At 40.2% G+C, this 27435-nt stretch overlaps 4 protein-coding genes across 6 annotated transcripts in view; 2 read left to right on the forward strand and 2 right to left on the reverse strand.

The window, feature by feature from the left end:
* The window catches only part of LOC145467074 (centrosomal protein of 78 kDa-like), an 8301-nt gene extending 6772 nt beyond the window's left edge, over window positions 1–1529 (forward strand). For both annotated transcript variants that reach the window (XM_081450593.1, XM_081450594.1), the window contains exons 15-18: window positions 176–235; window positions 357–429; window positions 687–783; window positions 1062–1529. In XM_081450593.1, coding sequence (XP_081306719.1) covers window positions 176–235; window positions 357–429; window positions 687–783; window positions 1062–1164 — 333 coding nt within the window. In that variant the 3' untranslated portion in view covers window positions 1165–1529. The remainder of the gene's footprint in view (window positions 1–175; window positions 236–356; window positions 430–686; window positions 784–1061) is intronic.
* Window positions 1530–1619: 90 nt separating this feature from the next.
* LOC145467075 (potassium voltage-gated channel protein egl-36-like) lies at window positions 1620–5760 on the reverse strand. Its single transcript, XM_081450595.1, has 2 exons — window positions 5178–5760; window positions 1620–3448 (listed from the first exon to the last, which is right to left on the reverse strand). Exons 1-2 carry the CDS (start codon window positions 5757–5759, stop codon window positions 2492–2494), a joined length of 1539 nt encoding a protein of 512 aa, XP_081306721.1. The 5' UTR covers window position 5760; the 3' UTR covers window positions 1620–2491.
* Window positions 5761–8358: 2598 nt separating this feature from the next.
* LOC145467076 (lactadherin-like) lies at window positions 8359–15751 on the reverse strand. Of its 2 annotated transcripts, none has more exons than XM_081450596.1 (5): window positions 15197–15751; window positions 13613–13803; window positions 13257–13424; window positions 10290–12783; window positions 8359–8448 (listed from the first exon to the last, which is right to left on the reverse strand). In XM_081450596.1, exons 1-4 carry the CDS (start codon window positions 15270–15272, stop codon window positions 12625–12627), a joined length of 594 nt encoding a protein of 197 aa, XP_081306722.1. In that variant the 5' UTR covers window positions 15273–15751; the 3' UTR covers window positions 8359–8448; window positions 10290–12624. The 2 variants fall into 2 exon arrangements, with proteins under 2 accessions (XP_081306722.1, XP_081306723.1); XM_081450597.1 differs by having other exon boundaries at window positions 8368–8445.
* A 5644-nt stretch (window positions 15752–21395) lies between these two features.
* LOC145467304 (uncharacterized) lies at window positions 21396–24091 on the forward strand. Its single transcript, XM_081450845.1, has 4 exons — window positions 21396–22064; window positions 22943–22996; window positions 23487–23588; window positions 24015–24091. The coding sequence occupies exons 1-4, from the start codon at window positions 21863–21865 to the stop codon at window positions 24089–24091; spliced, it is 435 nt and encodes a 144-aa protein (XP_081306971.1). The 5' UTR covers window positions 21396–21862.
* Window positions 24092–27435: the final 3344 nt, after the last annotated feature.

Genomic DNA, 27435 nt, shown 5'->3' on the forward strand with positions numbered 1-27435 from the left:
CTTTAAGTTTAAGTGGTATGCTGAGAACTAGCTAGGTGTAGCTAAGCGCACTGTCCCCTATAAACAACAACATTTGAACTTTTTTTTTTAACATTCCGGACAAAATTGCCTCATTCTGATTGATTTAACGGCCGAAAATGATTATTCGTCTTTATTGTATTTAATTTACATGTAGTTGCAAGTTGAAAACAGGCGACTGCAGCAGGAAATACGGCTGTTGAAGACCAAACAAACGGTAAGTAGATACTTAATTATCTAAACATGTGTCATTGTGCTTTCGTAGTAGTTGCAATTCCTAACGCAGCAACTGAAGGTATTACCAATGAATGGCCAATAAATTTTTGTTAACTCAACAGCTACCACCCTCCCGTCCCATCCCGTTTAATGGCATGTTTATGAACACTACTTTAGATCAACAGAAGAATGGAGGTACGTGTCACACTCTCCCTCTGTGAGACGCGCCTGCAGGGAATCATGGTACTTATATTCATCAAAACAAATATCCAATCCAAGATGATGAACAGAACTACCGTGATTCCCCGCGGGCGCATCTCATAGAGAAAATTGGCCATTGTTAAAACTCTTGACTTTTTCTAGATCCCCATATAATGGACACCTTGTTCATTGTCAAGACCAATACATTGATTCAAATAGCGGTATTCAAGTTTGTTCTAATTCTGCTGCAGGAGCGAGAACCATACTTGAAGACGACCGTGTATTGGAAAGTATAGAAGCATCATTCCGACAGTTTCACGGATTCTTGGATTTGTTGAAAGGATCCAAGTGAGTACACAGTTTGTTTTTATGTCCCTTATATGTTTTCTTTTCAATAGCCTTAAGCAACCTGCTAGCCTGTGAACAGGCTTTCTAGTCGAGGATGGGGCGGAGAGAAAACAGGAAAAAAGAGGATAGAAGAGAAAGGAAGAGAATGAGACACTTCAGTCTCACCCAGTTCCTTCTCGGCCCTTCCAGCCGCGTTCACACCCTTTTAATTGAGCAGCAAACATTTTATGCGAGGTCTTCAGCAGTTTTGCAATAACCAAGTGTCTCTATCCTTTAAGGTTCAGCGAACTTGCGCATGTTCTTGGTGAGAACAGCCGCTTACCGGAGCCAGACAAGGGACTTTCCCCCATCACAGAAGAGTCATCTGGAACAGCGAGCTGACGATTAGTTGTTATTTGACAGTGAAGTCCAGTGAAACCAATTTAACGCTCCGACAAATGCTCTTTTAATTTAACTGAAATCTGAAGATTCAACTACACTTGTAAGGATAAGATCAAGTCGTTGCTAAGCTCCTTGTTGCGTCAACAGTGCTTGTTACTTCCGTTCATTTCGGTTTATCTTATGAGCTAGTATTTATTGATATTTTGTAACCGTATACAAGATTCTGATGTACGCATCTTTTCAATCAGATTTTGAGCGCTTCTTAGCCGTTACTACTCTAAAAAAGTCAATGTATTTCTTTTGTCATTGGTAAGTTAATTTTCTTTGTAGTTTTGTACATGATATAAAAGTTAATAACATTATAAGAGACGTGCCTTCAAGTGGCTAACTAAGTTCCTGCGATTTCTTCTTTGCTTGAAAGCGTAATGTGCTGTCGCCAGCCGCCTTTTTAGAAGAGCCGACAGCCGCACGTGTAACCTACGATATATAGCGATAATACCCTCCCTCCAAATAAAGTCCCTGATCGCAGATCTTTCTGTTATACCCGGAGGGAAAACTTTTCCCATCTCACTGTTGGTTTTCATTACTTCTCAGCAAATAGTGCATGTTATTGGCACGTGATTACGTTCATTTCTATGTTTCCCAGTCTAACGGTCAAGCTAAGCATATAGCTTGGCTAAGGACCTGCGCATTCAGGGGAACTGTCTAGGGTCTGTCTAACTGTTTACGTTAGAGAGGAGATGGAACCAGCTTTAAACCACAGGGGCCCATACAAGCGGCGTGTCTGTTTGTATGTTCGAAATATAAAGAAATGTATGGGAATATTAACAAGGACATTACTCGATATCAGTTTACGATATGAAGACTCTTTAAGATTCCCATACATTTCTTTATATTTCGAACATACAGACAGACACGCCGCTTGTATGGGCCCCCTTTTGACCCCTGTCTCTCAGTTGTGCACAATACGCTTGTCTCTCACCGGAAATGCCCCCGCGTATAAGAAACCATGCGGGTGCCACGCCAGGACACCGGAGACTACGTAAACGGATCTGGGTTTGTTTCAGCTTTTATACATAACACTCTCTAGCCTTTTTCGGCCAGCTGACAGTAAAACTCGGCTGCTTATCCTTACCTTGCAACCGAGCGCACAAATCCCAGATGTCTGAACGTTACCATGGTTATATTTGGTGATCTGGTCACTACATGGATTTTCTATTGTTTACCAATTGAATATAGGACTTGTTGGTTTGATTACACTACTAGGCAATCGCGTTTGTCGTATATTTGCCCTGTAAGAAAATCACATCTCTCTTTAATTTTTAGTTTAAATTTCCTCTGAAAACGTTTCCATTCGGTGTTTCTGCCGCATTAGTGCCGCCATCTCGAAAGCGTTCCCTTGCGTTCCATAATTTGCAGTTGATTTACGAATGGGCCTTCGCCGATACTGCGACGATGTTTTTCGTTTGAGACTGGACCCGCACCGCACGACTGACCTTCCATGCACACTTCCGTTCGTCTCACATCCCGAACCACTGCGCCTGCGCGGTAGACGCTTGTACATCAAATTGGCGGGAACGTGCGACAGCGCGGGCATCCTGGTGGAGCGCCTTGGCTGTTGAATGCGCGTGCGCGCTTGCATGTAAAAGTAACTGAAGTTGCTGCCAATCACAGAGACCGGAAGTGCAATGATTATAACACCGCAGATCGCGCACATGGCTCCGATGATCCTTCCCACCTTGGTCACGGGAACTACGTCACCATACCCCAGAGTAGTGACTGTCACGATCGCCCACCAGAAGGATTCTGGGATGCTTGGGAACATTTCTGTGTTGGTTTCGTTCTCCGCGAAGTAAATCATACTGGAAAATAGAATTATAGGCACAATGAGGCTCAGGAATACCAGGAACAGCTCGTTCTTGCTTGATATCAGAGTGTGGAATAAGATTTGAAATGAAAACGACAGGCTGAAAATGCGGAAAATTCTGAACGTTCTCATGACAACAAGCCAGGATGTTCGTGACCCGACGTGATACAGCGAAAGGTAAAATGGAAGCACAGCTAGAAGATCGATCCAGTTCATAGGATTCGTAGCAAAGCGTTTGAAATCTGGACAGAAGACCAGACGAAGCAAGAACTCCGCTGTGAACCAAATCGAGGTCACGGCGTCCAGAGTTCGGAGTATGCGCATTGGTGTGTTGTTTTCTTTGATGGCTGTCACGGTACTAAGACAGAATTGCGTGACGGAAACCACAATAAACAGACTTGTTAAGCCAATGAAAACCTGTGAAATAATCAAATTTTCTTTAGCATCCTTAGTACTTTCAAAACACGACTGCTTATTTATCATGAATTGTTCCTAAAGGTCGTGGGGTTATCTTCTCCATTCATAGTTCATTTAGCATTATTATAAGAGTGAAAAAATTCCGTGGCTATTGCAATCTAAAGCGATTTTCTGTTCTCAACTAACTTGACCAGTAATTTTGTCAGTTCCGTTGATAAAAAGCCACGAAACCTCTCTAACCTCCTTCCCAGATCTCTTGCCCGAATCATGACGCAGCGATTGTTGAGTAGAGACTGGGAAAGAGTGTGTTCGAGACTTTTAGAACTTCGCTAACTTAACATGCGATTCGTAAGTTCTCCGTACATGGACATGCTGATGGGTGATGAGAAAGAACAAAAACATAAGCTAACGGATTTTGCTGAGATGAAGCAACAACTTCATAGTAGCCAAATTGTTCTTATAACCGTTTTTCGATAGAAGAGAAAATTTTGCACAACCGTGTGAATCGCAACTTTACCATACTAGGTAGAAGATTGTATTCACCAAATCTGAAGGACGTGGTGGGGCCAATTAATTTCCCATACATTTGTCCACAATCTTTTTCCCGCGAACCGCATCTACCCAGCCAAATTTACAGACAAATGTATGGAAAATTGGAAAAATTAACTGAGCGTCTTCTACGGCTAAGCTAAATCCTTGAAACTTGGTGAATGCATTCGTCCACCTAATATTTTAATTTTGCAATTCACAAATTGTGTTATTTACCATCGGATTCCCATACAAGCACTGGAATTTCTGACCGCTTTGCCTACTCGGTAAGATGGCGTCGAAAACCGTGAGTAGGCCTATCGGAGGTCAAAAGGAGCAGATGTTTACAAAGCTTTTCACGACAAAGCTTTACTTCCAGAACAACACCTGTCTTCCATGCTGCCCTTAATCTGTTGGTTATAAACTTAACTGAGGTTTCAGATGGCCAGAGCTTAAAAGCGGGTTATCGGAAATCTATTAGGTGAAATAAGCTTGTAATTAATTATAATATTTAGAAGGAGGCGTGTCTTGACAGTTTTGCTTTTACCGGAAAAGGAGGAACAAAAAAAAACGGAGTTGAATGAAGATTTTTTGAATGAGTTAGATTCCCTGCTGTGAGGTTCAAAATTATAAACAATTGGCGATGTTCAGTTTCGGCTAGTAGGTTTGAAGTTTTATGTAAAGCTTTTTATGAATAAATGGTTATTTCCTGGGAAGAGTTTTTTAAAATTTACGCGCGACTAATTCCCTGAGTTTTGCTCTTGGTTAAGAGGTTCACTGATTACCACTGAACTCTAAACAAACCCAAAAACTTAAGGTGAGATAATAACAATATTTGGCAACAAACGATTTTTTTTTTTTTTTTTGCATTTGTTAAAGTTGACGTTCAATTTTAAATATATTTTAATTCGAACTTTATCTTTGTAAAACTGAGTTTATTTGCGTCTAAGTTTGTCACGCAAATTTACAATGTAGTCAGCTTTGCCAGATGTTACCTCAAGAAAATTATTTTGGATTATGGAGAAATCACTAGCAATTTAATATTTTTCGTTTCACAGAAAATAGATTCACAATGCTTAATTCAAAATAATTCTTGCGAATTGACTCGACTAGAATTTTGCAATATGGATAAAGGTGTAAATATATCAACAATGTTTTCTTGACGTTTTTCCTAAAAGGCGAAACTTTTAAACTTGCTTACCTTGGCTGCGAGAGACGAACGAGGGTCATCTAACAGTGCCCATACTTTTGGTCGAAATCGACTCCATCTTTCTCTAAAATCTGTTTTCATGATTGTCTCCGAACCAAACAAACTTGCAATCGTCCTTTTTCCTTCTGCCTTTGCACTGTCGCAATCGCCGGAGGATTTCCTGGCGTTGTCGAGATGAAATGTTTTCAGTGTTTCTTCGGTGTTCATCTGCCTCTTGTATAAAACCCAACAGCAGGGCTCGATATCTCGGTCGTTGATACCCCAGTAAGATAACTCCTCTTGAAATAGCGCCGAACAAACATCCACCGGACAGTGCAGCTTTCCGATGCGATAATAGTTCAATACCTCGGTAAATATACGCGGATGTCGGTCGAAAAAATACTCGCCTAACACCGGGTCATAATCCGGGCTGTTTGGGTGGTTTTCCGCTATCCACGAGAGTCTTGTGTCCGGGATGTTTTTTAAGGTTGTCAAAAACGTGTTATGCCGATATCCTCCAACGTTGATTGTGATCCTGTCGTTTCTTAAAACGTCGAATAAATTGTCGCCAGTAGAGGAGATTTTGCTAGCCATTTTGTTTAGGGATAGTTAGAGCCCGAGTTTCCTGGTGAAGTTTTGTTTCGCGTCGATCACAAAAACGCTGACGCAAATGTTCGAAATCTCAGTGAATCTTGTCAATCTTGATAACCGCGCAATTCCTTGTTCTAGGAGCAAAGGTGTCCCAGTTTTAATTAAATCACACACTGAAAGGATTGTTTAAGCTTGATCTGTTGGGTGACACGTTTATTGCATCGCGAAACTCTTTTCAAAAGAGTTTGTTTATAGTCTACTCGAGTAAAGCGAGAATTGGAATAAACGAGCAACTGGCGTTGTTTTTAAGCAAACTTCGAATCGTCGGTGATATTTTATTGTGCGTCGAAACAGTTAGAGCTGCGCCTCTCAATTGATACTTGTGTTTATTTTCTTTGATGTGTCTCTTTTGGTTAAAATTGCTTATTCACTCTAGTTCACCTGCAGGGTTTTTATGTGCTTTGTTTGTTTTTGTTCATTGATCTAAATTGAACTGTCTAAGTCACAAATTCTAGTTTAGCACAAGGTAAACACCAGCCTCAAGCCAAAGAAGCCGCTAATAATTGACAATCCAAGCGCGTAATTAGATTAGAGTCCAACACAACAGTTTTATTTATAAATCTCTTGACTTTTTGTTTGTGTTCCCGGCCTACGCAATTTCAGTTTAACTTCGTGAATTTCTAATTTGTCGAGAGAGGCCTGGATCGGTGTTGCGGGCTTGAGGAGTTAGTCGCCCAGTCCCTCTCCTGAATGTCTCCAACGCCGGAAAATGACGTGTGACTGCCATGTTTGGTGATAGGCGTTCTAATACCTATCCGGCGAGCTAGGATCACCAGCCATCAGAAACAAACTGAGAAGACAATTTACCAAGAAAGGTTTCCTCAGGTTGAACAGAATTTTTAATCGGTCAAGAATTCGACGAAAGTAAAACTCGCGGTTAAGAATCTATTACACTTGTAGGTCTCCTTGAAGCACGGAAGAGAAGACAAGAAAAAGAAAGAGTTAAAAAGGGAAAGCTTTAAAAAGTAAGCCCTTGGTACGAGAATCAGGAAGCATCCGCATTACGCCGGAGAAATTTGAAAACGCTGCTGTTTCTACGGTTACGCCGTACCGTCCACACTAAACGTCACGAGAAAAGAGCTTTACGAAAACGCTCTTCAAACCGGAGGAATTGAAAAAACGGAGCTTTTCGAAAAAGATGATGGTCACGACAATCATTTGATTTCCCTGACCGAGTGTTTTTCAAATACAAACCCAAAATGACCGGTGATTGTTGCGTTTTCAAATTCCTCCGGCGTAGTGTGGACGGAAAACATTTGATGCGTTTTCAGAGTAAAACCTCCGTTTTCAAATTCCTCTGGCATAGTGTCGACAGTGCCTCAGATCTTTCACGCTACTGTGACGGAAACAAAAAGACCAGAACACTCATTGCCTCTTCTTTTATTATCTATGGCTTACAGAGTTAATTCTTTTTCTTAATGCTCAATATTCTTTTTCAGTCTGCATGTCCTCGCATCGTTTCCATCAGTTATCAAGTTTCCCAAACTGATTCAAAGAAGGAAATCTTCATAACCTGGCTTTTATTTGGAAGCTGTGAAGGAAAAAATATTGTTTTGCTCAATCATAGAGAAATTTACCTTTACTCTTTTCCTGAAAAACTTTATTCCGTGCTCATTGTTGTTGCTTGTTATCTTACGAGACAATGTTTTATAATAATTTATTATGCCCCTCTCACAGAAACGCCTCTGAGGGAGGACGCACTTTCGCCGTCAGAACTATTAAGGATTGGAACAGTTTACCCCGGTCTTTAAAAACAGAGAAGTCCGTTAAATCGTTTAAGGCTAAATTATGTAATACTATTCTTAACTCTCAGAAAACTAATGGAATTTTTTAACTCTTATTATTCGTAGTATGTTTGAAATTGTAAGTCCAGTTTATTATTTGTAACCATTTTTAATAGTAACTTAATTAAGTATTTTATTGTAAATAATATCGTATTTTAGCATTTTATTGTAAATAATATATTTTTAGCATTCTAATTATTTTAAGCTGAGGGCCCCAAGTTTATCAGTAACTTAAGTTACTGTCACGGGTCACCCTCATTAAATAAAGTCTTTCACTTCACTTCACTTCACAATCGCTCATATTTGTCATGGTCGTCGCGCGTTGTGGGGCCGCCATCTTGAATATACTTTGGCGAACAAAATCTGGACAGAAGGCAAAACTAAACCGGTTTTGTGCCTTAGTCAAATCAGGATGTGCCCTCTGTAGTAACAAGTTGCTCTCATTATTAAGACAAAATGAAAACATTTAATTATATTGGAAATAGTGCTTTCCATTTTGGCTGAATGATAGAATTCTGGGGTGAGTACTTGGATAAATGTTGTGTTCACATTAGTGCGCAGTCAGAATCCTATTCTGGTATCGTGCTCGGGTTCCAAGTGTGGACATAGCCTAGAGAACATTGTGATATAGTTTTACTCACTCTACACGCGCACGCAGTCGGACCAAGGAAACTCCTTCCCTCTTGAGTCCCACTCCTTTGTCACTGCGTTGTATTCGTAGTACGGAGCATGTTCTCTCTCTGGTTGGAATCCTTTTTCACAATTAACCTGGCATATTTTGTCCCACCCAAAATCAATGCAGAATACGTTTCCATTGGCTGGGTCTGGCGGTACGGCGACGCTGGCTTCTGACGAGTAAAACAAGAGAAAAAATAGCGCAAAAGTCTTTGCACGCTCGTTCATTCAAAATCTTATTAAAGGAGCTGCGCATCTTGAAAAGTTTAGATTAAGTTTTTCAAGTTCGTTCGTTCGTTTCGGTCGTTTGTAATCCATGTTAATCCTCTCCATCTTTGTTCCCTTTGTATTATGTTTATCTCTTGGGTGTTTTTCTATTTTAGTAAACTTTTATTTTCAGGTCTCCTTCGATTTAAAGGTAATTTTGTGCGAGCTGGCTAAAATAACTCCAAATAGCGTGGCTGAGCTCCTTAAATGACAACCGAGTCTGTAGCTACTTACATTCCTTATCCATTGTAATCATATCAATAGCTTTCGCTAGTATGAGGGGGGCTTAATCACAAGACGATGGCAAACAAACGAATAAGTGACCATTGCCAGCATTGCACGTGCGTTATAAATCTAAACACATTTCGTGGCGGTCTTCTGTGAAATTTCGCACGGAGAGGTTTGGCAGACACGACGATGATTTTCGAGTACAAAGGCAACTGAAAAGCTATTTCGTTCTCCACCTACAGACTCTAAACGGTTTTGCGAATTTCTTGTTGTGTCCGTCGTTGTTAACACTTTCCTCAGCTCCATACCTAAAGATAACGACCAGTGCCTATCTGAACATGATACGGATTATTTCCGGCACATGGTTGTTTCGTAGAACACTACTTAGAAATGTGCCAAGATTTATAATGTACGTGCAGATCCATAATTAGGGATATCGAACGGTCTTTGCGAGCAGTGCGTTTATTTCTGCGAGGACGAGCAGTGATCAAATTTGTCTTGCGAGCAGCGAGCACTTTAGAAAATACAGATGGCGAGCGAGCGAGCACTTCGTAAATTTAAAATTGAACGGGACCATTCGGTACCCCTGTAATTGCCAGCATCATGGTGCTCCACATACTATCCTCACCCCTCTTACTCCCACCCACCCCCCCCCCCACCGTTGCCATAGTGAAGTTAACATGTAAAACTAACTGCTTTGCGATTCTTAAATTTCGCGATGTGGTAAACCTTGTAGTAGCAAGCAAAAAAATTTATTTTCACACTCTTTCCTGAATTAGCAAACGTACAACGACAAAAGATATACTTCGGTGCGAAATACTCAGTGGAGGTGATGGGAAAGTCGTGGCTAAAAAAGTGTAAAATAAAAATGGAAGGAGCACGAAAATGTGTTTTTTTTAAAATTATTAATATTATCATTTCTAAAGTATAACTTATGCAGTTCATTGCAATAAAACATTGCCTCATCAGTAACAATTTCCCGAAAACCCACATTTGCCACGAAGTTGATAAACTGGTGTGAATTCTCCCGGCTGTAACTCTTTTCGCGAAGAAATCCTAGCCATTGTTCGCGTCAATATAGATCTGATTTTCGTTACAGACATCCAAAATTTTAAAAAATCGATTTCTACAATTACCTGCTAACTTGCATTTAATAAAAACCGTTAAGTTCATTCTAAGATGGGTTAAAGATGAAGATGCGGCTTTCTCTCAGTTAAGCAAGACGAATTATTCATTTCAAGTTCCAATCCTCAGTCCTTTTGAATGATTATTCCAAAAAAACCTCATTGGAAAAGCAAAGACAAGCGAAAACTTTCACCGACGCTAACAAAAAAATGGCCGAGCAGGTTCAAATCCGACGAGAAAGCCCGAAAGTCATTGCAAGGTAACAGAATTAACATTGCTAGTCAAAGACAGCAGCGAGTTACGTTTTAACCTGTCTTCCTATGAGTAAAGATTTCGTATTTTAATATTATGACTCCCCAATGTGTAAATCGCAATTTAATTTAGACAATCTTACCCGAGTCGACAATGGTCCAACAGAAGAAAACAGCACAAAAAACAAGAAATATCTTCATAATTGCTCAGTTGAAGTTGTCGCTAATCCGTAGTCTGGCGAATATTTTACGGATGGTCACAGCACTGTAGGCTGATCATGTATTATCAACTAATTTTTCACAGCTGTGACGAAATGAATAACAAACAAATACTAACAGCTAAACAATTAAAACTGCAATAAAAATATGAGATTTAACGTAAAAATTTAAACACAGGTTAGATGAGGTTAAATTATATGTAAGTAATCATTGGTTGGCATCAACAGCTGATTAAACGAAATCCACCGCAGTTTGAACTAAAGAGAAGAACATTTCTTTGCGGATCTTCGTTACCAAAAACGTCGTGTTTTCGGAATCCAGAGCAAGGCAAAAAGGGATACAACCTTTCAGAATATAGCAAAGAAGGCTTTTTGTTCGAAGAAGACTTGTCATTCCATCTTCGTTAAAGAGAGTTAATTACCGTGGAGGTTCAGTGTGAATAGGCCAATTCGTATTCTCGGTTAGCCTGCAATGGAGACTCATGTGGAGGGAATAGAACTATATCCAAAAACAGAGAATTTGAAACTGCACAGGAAAATCAAAACACGCTTGTACCGTAATGAGTTATCAGGTAGTCAGGTCATTTCTTGAGTCATTGCTTTACAACATGGGTTCCTGTGACTAAAAGAATCATTCTAATAAATTCTTAGTAACAAGATATTTTCCAAATAATAATTCTTCTCTCTATCTGGCCGTGCTTTTCTCGATATCTGCTTGCTATTGCGCGACAAGCCTCTTTGATGGAGATACACTGACAACTGCGTAGAAATAACAGCTAAAACTCTGAACGTTTTGATCAAAGGATTATCAAAACTTCATGTAGAAGTCTATATCGAAATCTCTGTGCGGCGAGGCGCGCACGTCTGCTTAAGCGTTGTGGCTTTAATAACTGGGAAAATTTGTCAGAATGAATAATGCTATTAAAGTCACGTGTTTTATTTTTATCCTGCAGAATCTGACCTAAATTAAACAAATAGCTCAATAGCAAAGGTCTGGTGAAAACCGCCACCAGTCTGATGTACATCTAGTCACGTGACACTTGTTTGACGGTGCACTTCTGTTTAAAGGCATAGCTATAGTAAAAACCCGCACGTAAAAACCTAGTGGTTTAAGAACCTGCTGGCAGAAATTTGCCACACCTAAAATCTTAAAGAACCTGTTTAGCCAAGCAAGGTCAAGCAGGTTCTTATATCTGCATTTTCTCTTGATGTGGGTTACAGTTGAATATGAACTCTTGTTATAGAGGCAAATGCGCTATACATATATATCTGAGTAAGAAATAGAAAACATGCACCGTGTTTCTATCGAGCTATAGAAACACGAGTGGAAGTTTGGGAGAACGAGAAATGGTGCGGGAACACCAGCCGCAGGCGAGTGTTTCCACAGCTTTTTCGAGTTCTCCCAAACTTTCACGAGTGTTTCTATAACTCGATAGAAACACGGAGAACATGTCTTTTATTTCTTTTAGAAAACAACGTGACGAAAAAAGGGAAAACAACTTGTTAACTTTGATTATCAAAATGTAAATTCTCTTTGCTCGCGCCATCATTACGTCAACAGCTCGTGCTAGCTCTGTGTTTCTCTCGAGTTGTAGAAACACGATTTTTAAACCAATCACCGCGCGTATTTTCTTAGGACTGTTTTCTAAAACCAGTCATGTTAGGCTTATCATGATACAGTTGTGAATAAATTGTAAATACAGTATATTAAGGACCAAACCCAAGTCTATCTATTTTTGTTGTAATCAACAACTGTGTTTCTTCATAGAAATTAAGAACCTAATAAGAACCTACAAAGCCTAAATTGCCAACAAGTACCCCAAAATAGCAAAATACAAGAACCTCTTTTGTCAGACTTCAAAAACTTTGATGTAGGTTTCTACGCGCGGGTTTTGTACTGTATTGACTATTTCCTAAAGCACGGGGCGCTTTTTATTTCAAAGTTGCCATTTTCAGCTAGGCTTTCACACAATCTAAACTGTCTCCATGTGTTTGTAGTCCCCTGAATGTTTATGAGGCGACTTAACTCGAAGTACGAGTGCAAGATCGAGTAAAAGAACGACTTTTCAATTTAGTCTAGTTTGTAGACTTCACATTATCACATCACATACCCATCTCATCCCATGAGCTAACTTGACTATTTAAAACCAACATGAAGAGCGAGGGCTCTGGAAACGTCACTGGTTTGAAATTCGAAGATCGTTTTCGTACTCCATCTCGTACTCCTAGTCCAATTTAAACGTCTCGGCCTAATTATAGATTAAGATTGCACATCAACACATTCATAGATCTCCACGCGCATGCATATGTAACCCATCGCATGCCAGTCGATTGGGTTGAAGCGGACGAATTTCGCTTTTATTGTTCGCGGGAAAACGTTCTTGACTACCGTGTTGTGATCCCAGTTTCCGAGAAAGATCTGAAAAAGAAAAGAAAATTGAAATCTAAATTTCTCAGGCTTGTTTGCTGCTGGAAAATAAAGGGTTCGGAAACCTCCTTAGTGTTAATTTTGTCCGAAAAAAGTTGATTCCCGGCCCCACGAAATCATTACACGAGCTTTCCATTAGTGACGAGAAAATGTTGCCACTTACCGGAAAAATTGGGAAAGCATATAAAGTTTCTATTTTTTTTGTTTACATGATGGACAAAATTCCCGCCATTTTTTTCAAACTTGTAGTCTATGACGCGCGGCCAAAACTCGCGCATGCTTATTACGTTTTCCCGCTCTGAAACTCTGACACTGAAAAAAGTCCCTGCCTTCCCTCGGCCTCGGTCGAGAGAGACCTGAGTTCGAGATTACGCCCTTACGCCTTATTCTTCCAGCGTGTGATCAAATGCACATCACCGCACATTTTTCATGTGTATGTAGTACAGCCGGTTTCAGTTTCTCACCTTTGTTGCATTAGTCTTATTTTTCGTCACATTAGTTCTATGTTGTTTGTAAGCTTTCCAGTGTATTCCATCAGTGCTGTAAAAGATTTTGTATTTGGATACAAACATTCCTTGCACATAGCCTTGAGAAGCCACTCCAGACACCAGTCGCTCATGTCCAAGATCAATCTGAACAGATACACAAACAAAACAGAAAAATCAACATTTACGACAATACTTGTGATTGTTACAAGAAAAAATGGCAACACAGGAGCTATCTTGGGATGATGTAGCATCCCTTCTTTCTTGGTGGAAGTCTTTCGTACGCTAGTCGTATGTTACAGAAACAGGGATACGTTTCGGCGGCCATTTATTACCTGCAGGAACTGTTTTTTATTCATTCTGTCAGTGCACCATCCGCCCCATCTCAGTTCACCTGAGCTGCTCATGCTGACGTGGTTGTGAAGTCTGGCATTGGAGGCGTAATGCTGGTCCCAGTGAGATGAGGCAGACATCTGCTGGTCTGTAATCTGCGTTCGGTTTTCAACACCCACTGGTCTGCTACAATCTGTGATAGATTGAATAATCTCTTTTAACAGAAAGACTTAAAGCCAACCAGGTGGGAGGGGGGAGGGGAGGGGGGGGGAGAGCGAACATTTTGATGGGCGTTTGCCAAACATGTTTCCTAATCCCCACTTATTTTTCGATTCAGCACATTTTCGGTCCCAGACCCGTTAGGCTCAGAACCGGCGGGGCTTGGCATGAGGAAGGAAAATTTGACCCTGGAGACGCATAAATTGACTGGCTAGATGTCTGGACAAAGATTTTCACTCATTCAACGCTATTTTCCTTCCCTCCGGCTATGAGTTTAAAACAGTGAGGTCTGACATAACGAATTGTTTCTTCTAAGGTCTGCAGGTACTCTAATCGGACGGTTTTAGATTAAAATCAACCAGCGGATGTTTTTGGTTGTAAAACCTGAGCGAAAATAATTAGTTTATTTTGTGGCAAAGTAGATTGCTTTTTTTGTGGTAAAGTTCAACGCTAGAACGTTCTCAAAATACATAAGAAAACGTTAAAAATAAAACAAATTATTGACGAAGTTTCTACGTTACTCCATGTAAAAAGTGAAGAATGATCATCGCAGTTAATTTTCCAATTTAAGCAATTGGAAAGAAGAAGCCTGAAAAAATCAGGACTTCAACGGGATTCGAACCCGTGACCTCCGCGATACCGGTGCGATGCTCTACCAACTGAGCTATGAAGCCACACATTGGGAGCGAGGTCAATTAATTGAGTTCATATCTTCCCGTGAGGAGTGAAATGATGTGAAGTTTATATGAAATAATTCATATATGAACTGCGGTAGTAGATCGCGGAGGTCACGGGTTCGAATCCCGTTGAAGTCCTGATTTTTTCAGGCTTCTTCTTTCCAATTGCTTAAATTGGAAAATTAACTGCGATGATCATTCTTCACTTTCATCTACTACCGCAGTTCATATATGAATTATTTCATATAAACTTCACATTACTCCATGTAATTATCAAGTCAAAAATAGGAATGACAACTGGAAATACATGAAATAATAAAGCAACAGAAAAAGTTTTTTTTTTGCTTCTATGGATATATAATTCCCAAATGAACTAAAAATAATTTAGCGCCTAATTGTTGGGTAAACTGAATGCTTCGCGCAGATCGAATTGAACTTCTAGTTAGTTGTAATGTTCATCCGCTGATGAGTTAGTGTAATACCAATATAATTAGACAGTCATTTTGAACTGAAGCAGCCTGAGATGTACTCACTAACACATTTCGCGCGCAAAGGTTGCAAAATCAATGCTCCCGCTAGATTTTACATGGGATTTTGAGACTTAACGTCTCAGCAGCAATTATTAGGGCACAACTGGTAACGAAACAGGCACATTTTAAAGACTCGTCTGTACACAAGGGAAAAGTTTACCTCGGTGAATTTTTCCCACATAGGCGCAATCCGCAAAGACAAAGAGTCCAAAAACGAGAATAAACTTCAGCTCCATCGTTTAGTCTGTACCACTGGCGACGCTAACTTCGGTAGGCCGCGACAAATTAACATAATGTCTTAAATTCGGGGAATGTTATAAGAGCCCTTGCCAAAATCTAATCACGTTTCCGTATTTACGTTGTATCTATTTTTGACCAAAAACGGGAAATGACACAATGTTAGAAACTTTTTTTTTTAAGGAAACGTCGAATCTTTTACGCCCACCCCGGTTAAACGGTTCCTAGCTAGTTGTCAGTAATGACTTTATGGGTTGAAATTATGCTAAATCAAAATCTGCGAGAACGATAAAGATAGCCAGTGTTCAGGTCCTGTGGATGGTATTAAAATCACAATTAATTACGCAATGCTAGCAACAGACTAAAAGATTTAGACGAAGAACACAAATTTTGAGACAGCCTTTGACAGGAAACTCCCTCAAAAAGTGCAAAGAATTTAATTTATTTGTAAAGAAAACATGACAATCCCGCCCAAACGTCAAACAACTCACATATGACATTGCTCTCCATAAATCTTCGCAACTTATTAGGTCAATCGATGAATTAAGTCTGCAAAACAAATGTTGCCTTTATTAGATAATTGTTTATGAGCTTCTCTCAAAACCGCTTATGACTTCCTTTTTCGATTCAGTCGTTTTAGTTTAGTCCAGTTGTCGATCACCGAACTTCACGTCATTCCAGTGACTTTTTCATGTAAGAAACATGATCGTATACCTATATATAAACCGTGTGTGACCCTGGTCCCGTAAAAAAGTGACTAAAACAAATAAAAAGCTACTGAAGCAAAACTCAAGAAACGTCAGTGGAAACTGTCGAGTTCTTTAAAACTCTTCGTTTAATTTGCTTAAGACTGTATTTAAACAAAGGTGCGGCTTCTCATTTCCTAACATACCGCATAGATAAATACTAATTGGCTAACAATTAAACTTCCTTCAGTTCTGGTTAAAGAAAGGTCACGTTCCAACCCAGACTCCACTCACAAGATTTAGCACACGACACTAAAATGCCTTGAAAACATACATGCTTGTTTTTATTCTCGTCTGCTCTCAAACCGATCAATAATCCGAAATTTCGGTAATTCCAGTTGTAGTTCAAATTGTCTGTCTGGTAGTTTGAAAATTTATGCTATGGAGTGAAACAAAATTGTGTATTTATTTTTTTCTGTATCGGATGGCAGAAAAGCCTGTACACTCCCGTAACGAAAACCCGCAATTGAAGGATTTCCTGTAGTTCTTACTACGCCTTAATACACTCCCAATTAAACAATGTGACAGGTTAATTGAGCGCAAAGATGACGTGAATACTTTTTTATGGAGCGCAAAGCATACATACACGATTGATTCATTTTGTCTCCTCTTCAGCCATGCCGTTTCATTTCGTCAGTGAAAAGCGTGAAAACAGTCAGAGTACGGTTTGATGGGGGGAGACTTCTTTCGATTCGTTGTAAATAAGCTTATATATCAGGCCTCGTCCAAAATAGGCCGAAGGAATTTCAAAACGGAGGTTTCACAGCTCAGAAAACGCATCAAATGTTTTCCGTCCACACTTCGCCGGAGGAATGTTAAAACGGAGGTTTCACTCTGAAAACGCAACAAATGTTTTCCGTCCACGTTACGCCGGAGGCATTCAAAAGCACAATAATCTCCGGTCATTTTGGATTTAAGTTTGAAAACTCGATCACGCAAATCACATGATTATTGCGATGGCATGTCTTCGAAAAGCTTCATTTTCAAAATGTTTTCCATCCACCCTAAGGCGGCTTGTGCAGCCGCTATCCCGGCCCACACGTGTACCGCGCGGCGTACACGACCAACGCGCATGCTTGGAATACAACTGGCATGTCGCTTTGAGACATTCTCGTCCCAGGGTCTCGATGACATTTTAACTGTTAGTTAACTTCACCTAATTGAACTTCATCTGATCGTAGATTTTCGCTGGGAATACTGATGCCAATACTGTGGCGAGGAGCTGGCTAAATGACAACTCGAATTTTGTGGCGAGATATCTTCGTGTCTTCCCTTTAACATGGAGTACCCGGCCATGTTTGAGGATGGAGGTGTACGGAAAAGGTAAAATGGCCGGGGAGCGTGTATTACTTTTTATGTACCACACGATACAGTTTTACTGTACCATAAAATAAAATGTCGCAGTTGCTACCTACCAGCTGTTCAGCCGGGGTTCATTGAACACTTGCCTGACCAGGGTCTTGATGTCATACTGCGTTATTGGGCAGCACACATAACTTAGACTAGTTCACCCAGAAATATAATCGGATGCTGGCGAACTTAATGGGTTAATTGCCTTTTGAGAGGTGGATAACTAGGGGTACCGATATTAAAAAGGGAGACGGGGGTTCTCTAACTGATTAAGGGTTGTAGACACTTAAACGTGATTACTTTTTCTGAATCCTGCTCAATTTTATTGAAATTAGTATGTTATTGATTAGTGTCTTAATGAACTATGACTTACTGTTGCTTTCGATTCAGAGTTACCAGCCATTAATTCAAGCTTCCCTCGAAATAAAACAGTCCTGGAGGGTCACAGTTTACTCTTCTGTGTTTATCAATGGGAAATGTGGATAAGTTCAGCGTTACTTGGATTAAGAGAGGCGGAAATAACAATTCCTTTCCTTTCTCCACGATGAACTTTAACATAAACGCCACCAAACTTGACTCTGGAGAATATTACTGCGAGGTAACCAATGGAGTGGAATACATTGCCTCACCCACTGCTTATATCAATGTCTTGTGTGAGCATAGCATTCCAAAGACGTTTATCGCCGTCCCCCTCTTCCTTAAAAAAATTACGAACCCTCACTTTTCCTTTGAGAACGGCGAATAGGCCAATTTCTTTATATTAGAATTCTAACATTGCCCCCTAAACCCCGCTCCCCTACCAAAAAAAAACAACAACCAGTTATGTTACAAGGACTATATTCTTACCATGGAACTTACCGATCGAAGTTATCATATTGAAAATATTGAGGAATTCTATACCAGACGAAACTGGGAAGATTCAAACATATATAGCTTTTAAGAACAATTTAAAAACAATAAATCTCACGGGACAATGAGTGAGCAAGATGACTGTGACAATTTTTATGACAATTTTACTTTTTGCAGTTAGACATATATTGTAACTAAATTATCTTGATTTGTAATTCATTTTGTCGTTTATCTTAACATCATATACTTCCAATGAAGTTTATTTTATTTTATTTTATTTTATTTTATCTTTGTTATTTCGTGACGTACCTGGAAACTAGCTTGCAGCTTAGCGTACTGACCACGTTCATAAAGCGACCGATTGATGATCATGAAAACGTGACCAAGTAAGACATCTGTTTAATTTCAGATCCACCTTCATTGGATGCCACGTGATTACAAAGTTGTAGAAGGAGCTAATTTGACTCTTCAGTGTACAGTGACAGCTGCCAATCCAAAGGCAAACATGACGTGGTATAAAGTAACTGCAAACAGCAACACGACGTTATCTTTTGGAGAAAATTTGACATTTTTAAATATCCAACGTTCTGACGTAGGGAAATATCATTGCGTTGTCGAAAATGGCATTGGGCAAGCTGCAATATCAAGAATTGGTACACTTGAAGTTCAGTGTAAGTAGCTTTTTTCAATTCTTGCTACTGCCAACGATTCGTCTCTTACAGCACAAGTTATTCATCAAGAGAAATTGTTCAAATACCAAGACATTTTCGCTACGATGTGTTCAGGAGTTTTTCTTCTCTTGGTCTCCGGGGAAGTTTAATGGACGAGGGCGGGGGGTAGTAACGCAGGGAGACATTAGACGGAAAGCCTATGGAGGGCAGGGAATCCCAACGTGGCACGGACAAGGACAAAAAGGCGGGAGTGAGGTGGGTGGAAAGCATACCCGCCTTCCCTCCCCTCTCCCCCCTGTTCACTACCGGACAGTTCGTACCAAGTCATATTAACGATCCTACTCAGGAATTTCTGGATGTTGGTGCGAGTGACTACATACTACATGCAACAAGAGCTTGGATCACTTCGTGCATGGAAGGGTTGAGCTAACAATTGTGTGACAGTTAAACTTTGCTTGCGCTGCACGTAGGAATAAAAGGAATATATTATTAGTTTAAATTATATGAATAAATTGCGTCTATTTTCAGATCCTCCCTCATTTGATGAGGTGTATCCTCGTAACCACACAGCCATAGAAGGTGTCAACGTCACTCTCCATTGTAGAGTGACAGCTGCCAATCCTAAGCCAAATATCACGTGGTATAGAGTAACTCCAAATATCACAGCACTGTCACACGGAGAGAACTTGACATTTTCCAGTATCTCAAGATCTGATGCGGGACAGTACTATTGCATGGCTGAAAATGGGGTCAACCAAGCTGTCCGCTCCAGGATAAGTTTCATTGATGTACAATGTAAGTAAATTAAAGCTAATCGATATTTTGCTTCCGCTAAGTAAGTTCCTCCCGCGATCGATTGTCGATGTTCGATAGAAACACACGCGCAAAATCTTTACTAATTATCTTGGTTTGCAGGTTCTATGATCGTGAAAATTACCTGATTTGGGGCATATAACGTTTATCTTAAGTACTGGTGTTCTTTAACTGTTCTCAATAGCCTTTTATATTTGAAGCGAGAGAATTCAAGGAAAATTCGACAGCTGTAGTCCGTATGTTCTGAACTGTGAATTTTGCAGTTTTCAATCTATGTGATAGAATTTTTCGGGTCTTCAGCCAGCTGTCTTGTATAGAAATATTCCTTCTCATATTCACTATTATGTCCATATCGATAGTTCCCACTTTTCTGTCACCACGGTGTACCGTGCGCTGTTAGACGTTCGAGTGATTCTCGAATTGTTGGTCATGGGCAAAGAAGGAGTACTAAAGCTTGCACCGTTTCCAGACAGAAGATTCTGTCAGTTTCTCGTGCACACTTTAAAGATTCTTAGTTATGTTCTGATCATTTCGAGTCAAGCCAGATTCTGATCCCATTAATATTTTTCCATCGGTTATGGGAGAAGCCCAGGTTATCATCTGAAAAGTGGACCCTAAACAACGCAAAGAAAGAGGTAAAAATGAGTAAATTTCTTCTACATTCAACTATAATGTACTTGTCATCTTACGTGTAATAGAGGGAAGGACAGCTAACACAAATGCTAATACTTAAAAGTCATTGAATTGTTTATTTACCTGAGTTAAATGTAAATTTCCTCCTTTGAAAGCGCCATGCTTCCCTTGTCGATGCAAAGGGCATAATGCAAAATATGGCACCTGGACCATGACTGCCAAAACAGTGGCAAAATAATGGACATTCAAATTGTTCATGTTAGTGAAGGCCTGAAGGGACTAGCAGCTAAAGGATTGAAAAGGTCAAAGTCTGTACCAATTTAAAAGTGATTAAAGCACCTGTCATTATACTGTTTTCAGACAAAATGTCAAGTACAACAAGAACTTGTGGAAATGATAAGCTTAGCTAACTTCAATATTGTGTGCAATTGTAAACAATAGCACAGAATACATTTCTATAGAATTATTCAAATTTTGTTGTATACTGTCAACAACAACAATCCTTTATTTACACGCGATTTAGTTTAAAGCAATAGGTTTGCTTGTGGGGTCGTGTTGACACTAAAAACAGAAATATGTACGGTGATACAATACGATAATTCCACGATTCTAACAATTCTACAATTCTAATGATTTAAAATTATAATAAAATAAATCTGTAATTGTAATAAAACTTAAAATCCGTCACGTTCTTGCTTTGCGTTTGAATCGAGGTCGCATTAAAGTCTAATTGTTTGATAAAAATGAGTTAAACAGTCTGAGTTGAACCGTTACTCATATTGTCTTGATCACAACTTCGATTCCCTGGTGAATAGGACATAGCAGTGATAGAAAATGTCTAAATAATTAAGGTAAAGGAACCAGTTTCCTATAAGAATAATAGTTACTCATTTGAGAGTCTATGCGACAGCTATAGGCACCGCCAAAAGTTATTTTTACAGCAGTGAAATTTGGGAGAAGATCTAATTTACAATTAACAATTTCAGTACTGTTTATTTCGAGCACTGCTTTGAATTGATTTCCGCCGATTTCAGTCCAGTATATTTACCGCTCTGCTTGATAAACAAGAGGAAGCCACATCAACTCTACCTGTTTTTCATGCGGCCCCTCTATATCCTGGTCGAATTGAAATTTGGAGGCGTTGGTCTTTGTGAGGGGAAGGAAAACCAGAGAACCCGAAGAAAAACCCTCGGAGCAAGGCTAGAACCAACGACAAACTCAACCCACATATGGCACTGAACCGGAATTGAACCCAGGCCAACTTTGTGGGAGGCGAGCGTTCTCACCACTGCACCTTCCCTGCTCCCCTATTGTTCTATGGATTTACCATTGCATTTTCGAGGCTAGAACGCTCTATACTAGGATATTTGTTTTTACTTTATTTGGCGCAGAGAAAACTACACGTCTTCAAATGACTCAGTTATTACTGAAACTATCCATATTGCTTTCATCTTTCATTCAGATCCACCGAGGCTGAATCCAAGTTTTCCTCGAGATCATTCCGTAACCGAAGGAGAAACATTGTCAATGACGTGTATTGTTGAAGAAAGCAATCCTTTTCCGAACATTTCTTGGATTAAGCTTGATGATCCTAAGAAGGTGTTCCCAAGTGGAGCCAATCTGAATCTGAGTGATGCGGCGCCTGGCGACGAAGGGAAGTACCGCTGCTTAGCAGAGAACGGCGTCGGAGGACAGAAGGTGTCACGTGCTGCTAGAGTAGAAGTGCAGCGTAAGTGACTCAGTAAACTAATCTAGCAAACAGCTTGATTGTGCGTCTGTATTTGAATTGACCAATCAGGATTCAGCAGGCGGAAAAAACCTGCACTGTTCTGACATCAACGTATGCCGTTAACAGGAAAGGCGACTTTTGACACTCGAGAGGGTATTGACTATTCACGAAAAGGGATTTAAAATTACAAAAACCATATCACACTGTAAAAGTGAAAAAAAAAAAAAAACATATGAAAGATTTAATGCCAAGCTTTTAATTTGGCGCCAAAAATGGGTCGCCCCCTCCGGTAACTCATTGGTCGCTGGTCGAGTTTCGCCAGGTAGGGTGTAGTTGTGTTATTTTGAACAAAATATGTTGTTCTTCGTCGAAATAAACCCACAATTCTCGTGTTAAGTATATTAGAAGAGGCCAAAGCAGCTTAAGCATTGACTTTATTTAATTTGTTAGCTGCGAAGAAAAAGACTAACATCGTGTAGTGCCTGTAGGACAGCTCGGTATTGACTAGCTAGCGCTCCGCGAACCGCGGGAGTAGCCACCTTATCAATTCAAGGAATTTAGAAGATCAGCATTCTAAAAACATTTTTTAAACTGTGAAATCCGTCTTCACGCTGTCAATCTTTACCGTCTAAGACTGGACCCGAAAGATTTTATACTAGTGACGTTGCTCTATAGAGATTCGTGTAGCGTCTCTGATTGGCTGTTTGTTGTGCGCAAAAATTCAAAACCGAGTAATGACCAGTCAGAGACGCTGCACAGATCTCTGTAGAGTTGCGTCATCAGCATGGAATTTTTCATTTCAAGTCTCAGACCGTTAGGCCCTTTAAAATATCAAAAAGAGATCATGCATAGAAGTAATGTGCTCTGCCATTTTACAGGGAAAAGTAAAGTAAGTACAGAAGCAAGAAAAGATCATACAGATATTAGCAAACGTAAGTCAGCGATACGTTGCCCACAGTGGCGGATATAGGAATGCCAGCCCCCCCCCTCCCACACACACACACACACACCTACACGCCCTTGCCCCCCCCCCCCCTGTCTCTCTTTTCTTCCAATCCAAGCCGAACCCATGCTTCCCTTCTATGACTGAGGGATGGCCCACCTTTCCATCGCTTCCCGTATTTGCCATTTTCAGAACCGCTGGGTCCAACACTGGTTTATTATTAGATGCCCATGTGAAGTTTTTACTTCTCAAGAACATTTCCTCTTGCCAAAATAAGGCTCTTGCTCTTACTGGCCTTGGCAAACTGATCAATTGGAGTTTACCTCCTGTAGGTAGCGTCTTACATTATAATATTAGATTTACTATCTATGTTGTGACATCTCTGTTCACACAAGCACAATAGTCTTGCAAATAGCTCCAACTACTTTGACGAATTATCAACCGATAAACTTATTAGTTAATTACATTTTTTTTTCTAGGAGGAAAATTGATCATAATATTATTAAGTGCAGCCGTTGTTATGATAATTACTGCAGTATTGGTGATGGCGATCTTTTGGATTTGTTTCTTTAAGAAATCAGGTTTGTAGTCACTAGAATTGTATTTATGTAGTTGTTTGTTTCATTCCCCTCTTTTCCTCCCTCCCCCTCTCCTCAATACCACCACCGCCATCCCCGTCCTATTTTCATTTCATTGTTTTTGTTGTTGTTGTTGTTGCTGCTGCTTTTCTTTCGTTAGCTAGAACGCGCAGCTTACCTAGATACCGCAAAATTCTGAAGTCAAACCCTGGGTTTATTCTTGTCTCACTGAAGGTTAATACTTCGCACAACTTATTTAGAGCGGGGGGTGGCACAAGGTGTAGTATTTTTCGCGGGGGGTGGGTCTGGGGTGGGTCTGGGGTGGTCTCTCAAGGGCAATTGGGAACAACGTTGCATTCAATGTTAGCGTTTGATTGTGTTGATTGTTATGGACGGACTTTAATAATAGTGTGTTTCTGCTATTTACAGGATTGCTTGATTCAACAGTGGCGCAACCAAGACTAGGTACGCAGCCGATGAAGCCCACTCAACCGTCAGCGCCATAACTCTTCCGTGAATGTCTTGCTTATTTACTTCCGCTAGGTGCGGGAATAAAGCGAAAAAAAGGCGAATGCAGTTGTAATAAGAAATCCACACTAAAGAAACAAAGTTGATTGACATAATGTGTTGTAAATTGAGTTTTACATTTCTTGTGTTTACGAAGCGGTACAGCGTTACATTCAGCGGTTGATTTTCTTTTGGTGGAGAAACATTTTTCAGTTTTCTTTTGCTGTCTGTTAAGCGGTACAGATGGTGAGAGAGAACATTATAACACTTTTTCCAATTCTTCATCTATTTAAATTAGCATTTTTTTCAATGCAATTTTAGTATAATTAATGTTTATTTGCTTGTTTTATTCTTAGTTTAATTTTGTCATTGTTTGTTGTATACTTCTACTGTTTTTATATTATTTGTAAGTTAATTGAGGGCCGCAGGTTTATTATGGATCGATGTGCGCTATTTAGCGTGACTCTCTTGAAATAAAATTTGTATTGTATTAGATTAGGTTGCACAGTACGTTGCGTTGCGTTGTATTTTATTTTATAACATGTCATAGATACAGATACAGCCAATCAGATGGCCTGCAGTGCAGGCCTATTTTGCGGGCTGAGTGCACATTTTCGTGGTAGGCCGTCATCTTGGATTTGGTAACTATGGAGGGTTAGGCGAGGAAAAAGTTGGACCCACCACCCCCTTCTAAACCCCCTCTGCCCCAACCCTCTACTGGTCAAGCGTTCAATTATAATCCAAGATGGCGGCTGGTCTGGTCTATAGAGCGTTCCGTTTCAAAATAACACCTGCACTAAAGGCTACCAGTCAGAATAGAGGAAAGCCGTTTTATATTCAACGGTATTACATTCAAACCCGGGCCACACTGTCGATAAATCTACCTGTAAATTTCCACCTAACCTGTCTCTAGCTTTTCACATTCTACAATGTAACAAATGCTATGACTCAGAACAATTCTCGGGCTAAGTTTGCTGTTAATTTACGAATCAATGTTAATTTTGTAATAGCCACTCTGATTTGATAAGGATAACAATGGAGCTAATTAGCACTAACACCGTTGATTACAGTTAATTACGGGACTAATTAGGACCGCGATAGATAACAATCTAGGACCAAATGGCCTAACAATTATAGCGATATACAGAAATTAAAATCACAGCATTTATGCTGGCCATTCGTTGAACTGATCAAGAGGGAACGAGACTGTATAAGCCCCTCGCGTAACAAACAGATCAACAGAACTAGAGTGACGTTTGTCACACCATAGCAAACATGGAAAGCGCGGTGACCTCATATTTAGTGCGCTCGTCTCAGGATCGAGCAGTTCACGTTCGAGCCCTGGCCGGGGACATTGTGTTGTGTTCTTTCAAAATTCCTTTCTCCACCCAGCTGTATAAATAGGTAGCGGCGAATTTAATGCTGGGGGGTAACCCTGCGTTGAGTCAGCATCAGATCGGGGGGTGGGAGGGGGTGAGAGTACAAATACCCCTGGTCGCTTCATGCACACGGGGTGAGCTTCGCTTAACGGACCGCTTAAGTTGGCTCGTACGCGGGCTTTACCTTTACCTAGCAAACAGATTCTAGTTTCGCTACTCTCACCATTTCGCGCGTTGCTCATGGAAATCTCACGAAACCAAATAAACAGGCTCTTTCACAGAACAATTCAACCTCGAAATCCACTGAAAGTGTACTTAGAATGTACAAGTATAACAAAAAAACTTCCTCGCTACTTGTTTCGAGGCAGTCTTAAAGGTACAATTAATTGTTAATGAATGAATCGATGCAATTAAAAAATGAAAATTGTTTGCAACATCTGACCTTTACCCTGCCACCCCCCCGCCTCGCTACTAATACCACCCCGAGTATGATAAATTAAATCCTTAATTCGCGTTTCTGCCAAACACACAAATGACACACGCGTATTTTGCTGTCTATCAAAACTCGGTTTCCACGGCATCCGAGGAAGAGTTACCCTCTCCACCGTTTAAAAACTTCGGAGGGAAAATAAGTATGAATAAATTTTTATACTGCAAGTTCAACATGACGTTTTCTAATACGCTGTATACCTTGTTCAATAAAACTTTTCACAGCTAACTTTTCTCATTCACATTACAGTATAACCCAACGGGGTTGCGAGGCAATTTCGCACAGAGACTACAAGATTGCTTATGTGCTGGAAAATATTGTAATGCAAATTGTTGTGAAAAGGTTTATTGCCATCTTATTACGTTCAGAGTTAATCTGTTAAAATATGTTCTTGGTTTATAGGTGACAAAATCATTCCGATACTAATTACTGAATGAAAACGGTAAAGAGTTCAGGTGGAACGATTTCGCAATACGAAATTCGAACTAGCAATGCATAAAAGAGATAGATGTTGCTGGCTCTGCCACATCAACAGTTAGTTATAACATGAGTGAGAACGCGTGCAGAGCTGATTATGTTTCCTGGAATGACGAGACACCCGATGAGAAACACACATATTGCTTTCACCCTGAAAATTCCCAAGTCGCATCTTGGGATAATTCTGAGGCTGAAGGTCATCCGAAAGAGTGCCAAGGAGAGTTACAACATTCACCCGAGAAAAAAGCCGAGAGCATGAAGCAGAAAAGCCGAGCTGGAATATTCAATCGGCTACGAAAGAGGCTGAAGTCACGATTTGAACAGCTACCTGGGAAATGGACGACCTCGTCAGTGAGGGCTACTAGCATCTGCAGCGATGTGGAAGCTGGAGGAGAGGGCACCAGTGTGGTACCCAGAAAAAGAGCGCAGTGCTATCGATGTGTTCCTAATCCTCCAGGCTGCATTCCAACAGAGGTCATGACGAGGGTGGAAGACGTGTTTTACTCCCCGCCGTTAAACCGTCCTGGACAAGGCGAAAAGTCAACCGACATTGAAGGAACCAACCACAAACAGGAGATCAGCCACGACGATGACCGAAATAGGAGCAAAAATGGCCAAGAGAATACCGCCTTTACCCTCAACGTTGAAATGTGTGAAGTCAACGGACCAACCAAGATGTTAATCAATAACTGGATTGACCCAGAACAAGGTTGCTGAAAAGCCGATTTGCATTAGTCCAGGGTTAAAAGTCAATCGACATTGTAATATCTTCATTGGATCCTTACAGGAATAAGAATTTACCTCACCCTAAATAAAATTAATCGTCTTTGAACAACAAAATTATAAGAATCAATCTGCCTATACCGCTAAAAAAATAAAATTAAAATGATGATGATGATGATGATAATCATTCTTATTGCTGTTGTTAAACTTAACAATTTTACATTTGGTAATCTGCAAAGTTGTAATTGGACAGTGTAGTGGAACAGTTTGCTTT

The sequence above is a fragment of the Orbicella franksi genome, chromosome 14, assembly GCF_964199315.1.
Source record: "Orbicella franksi chromosome 14, jaOrbFran1.1, whole genome shotgun sequence".
Lineage (NCBI taxonomy): Eukaryota > Metazoa > Cnidaria > Anthozoa > Scleractinia > Merulinidae > Orbicella > Orbicella franksi.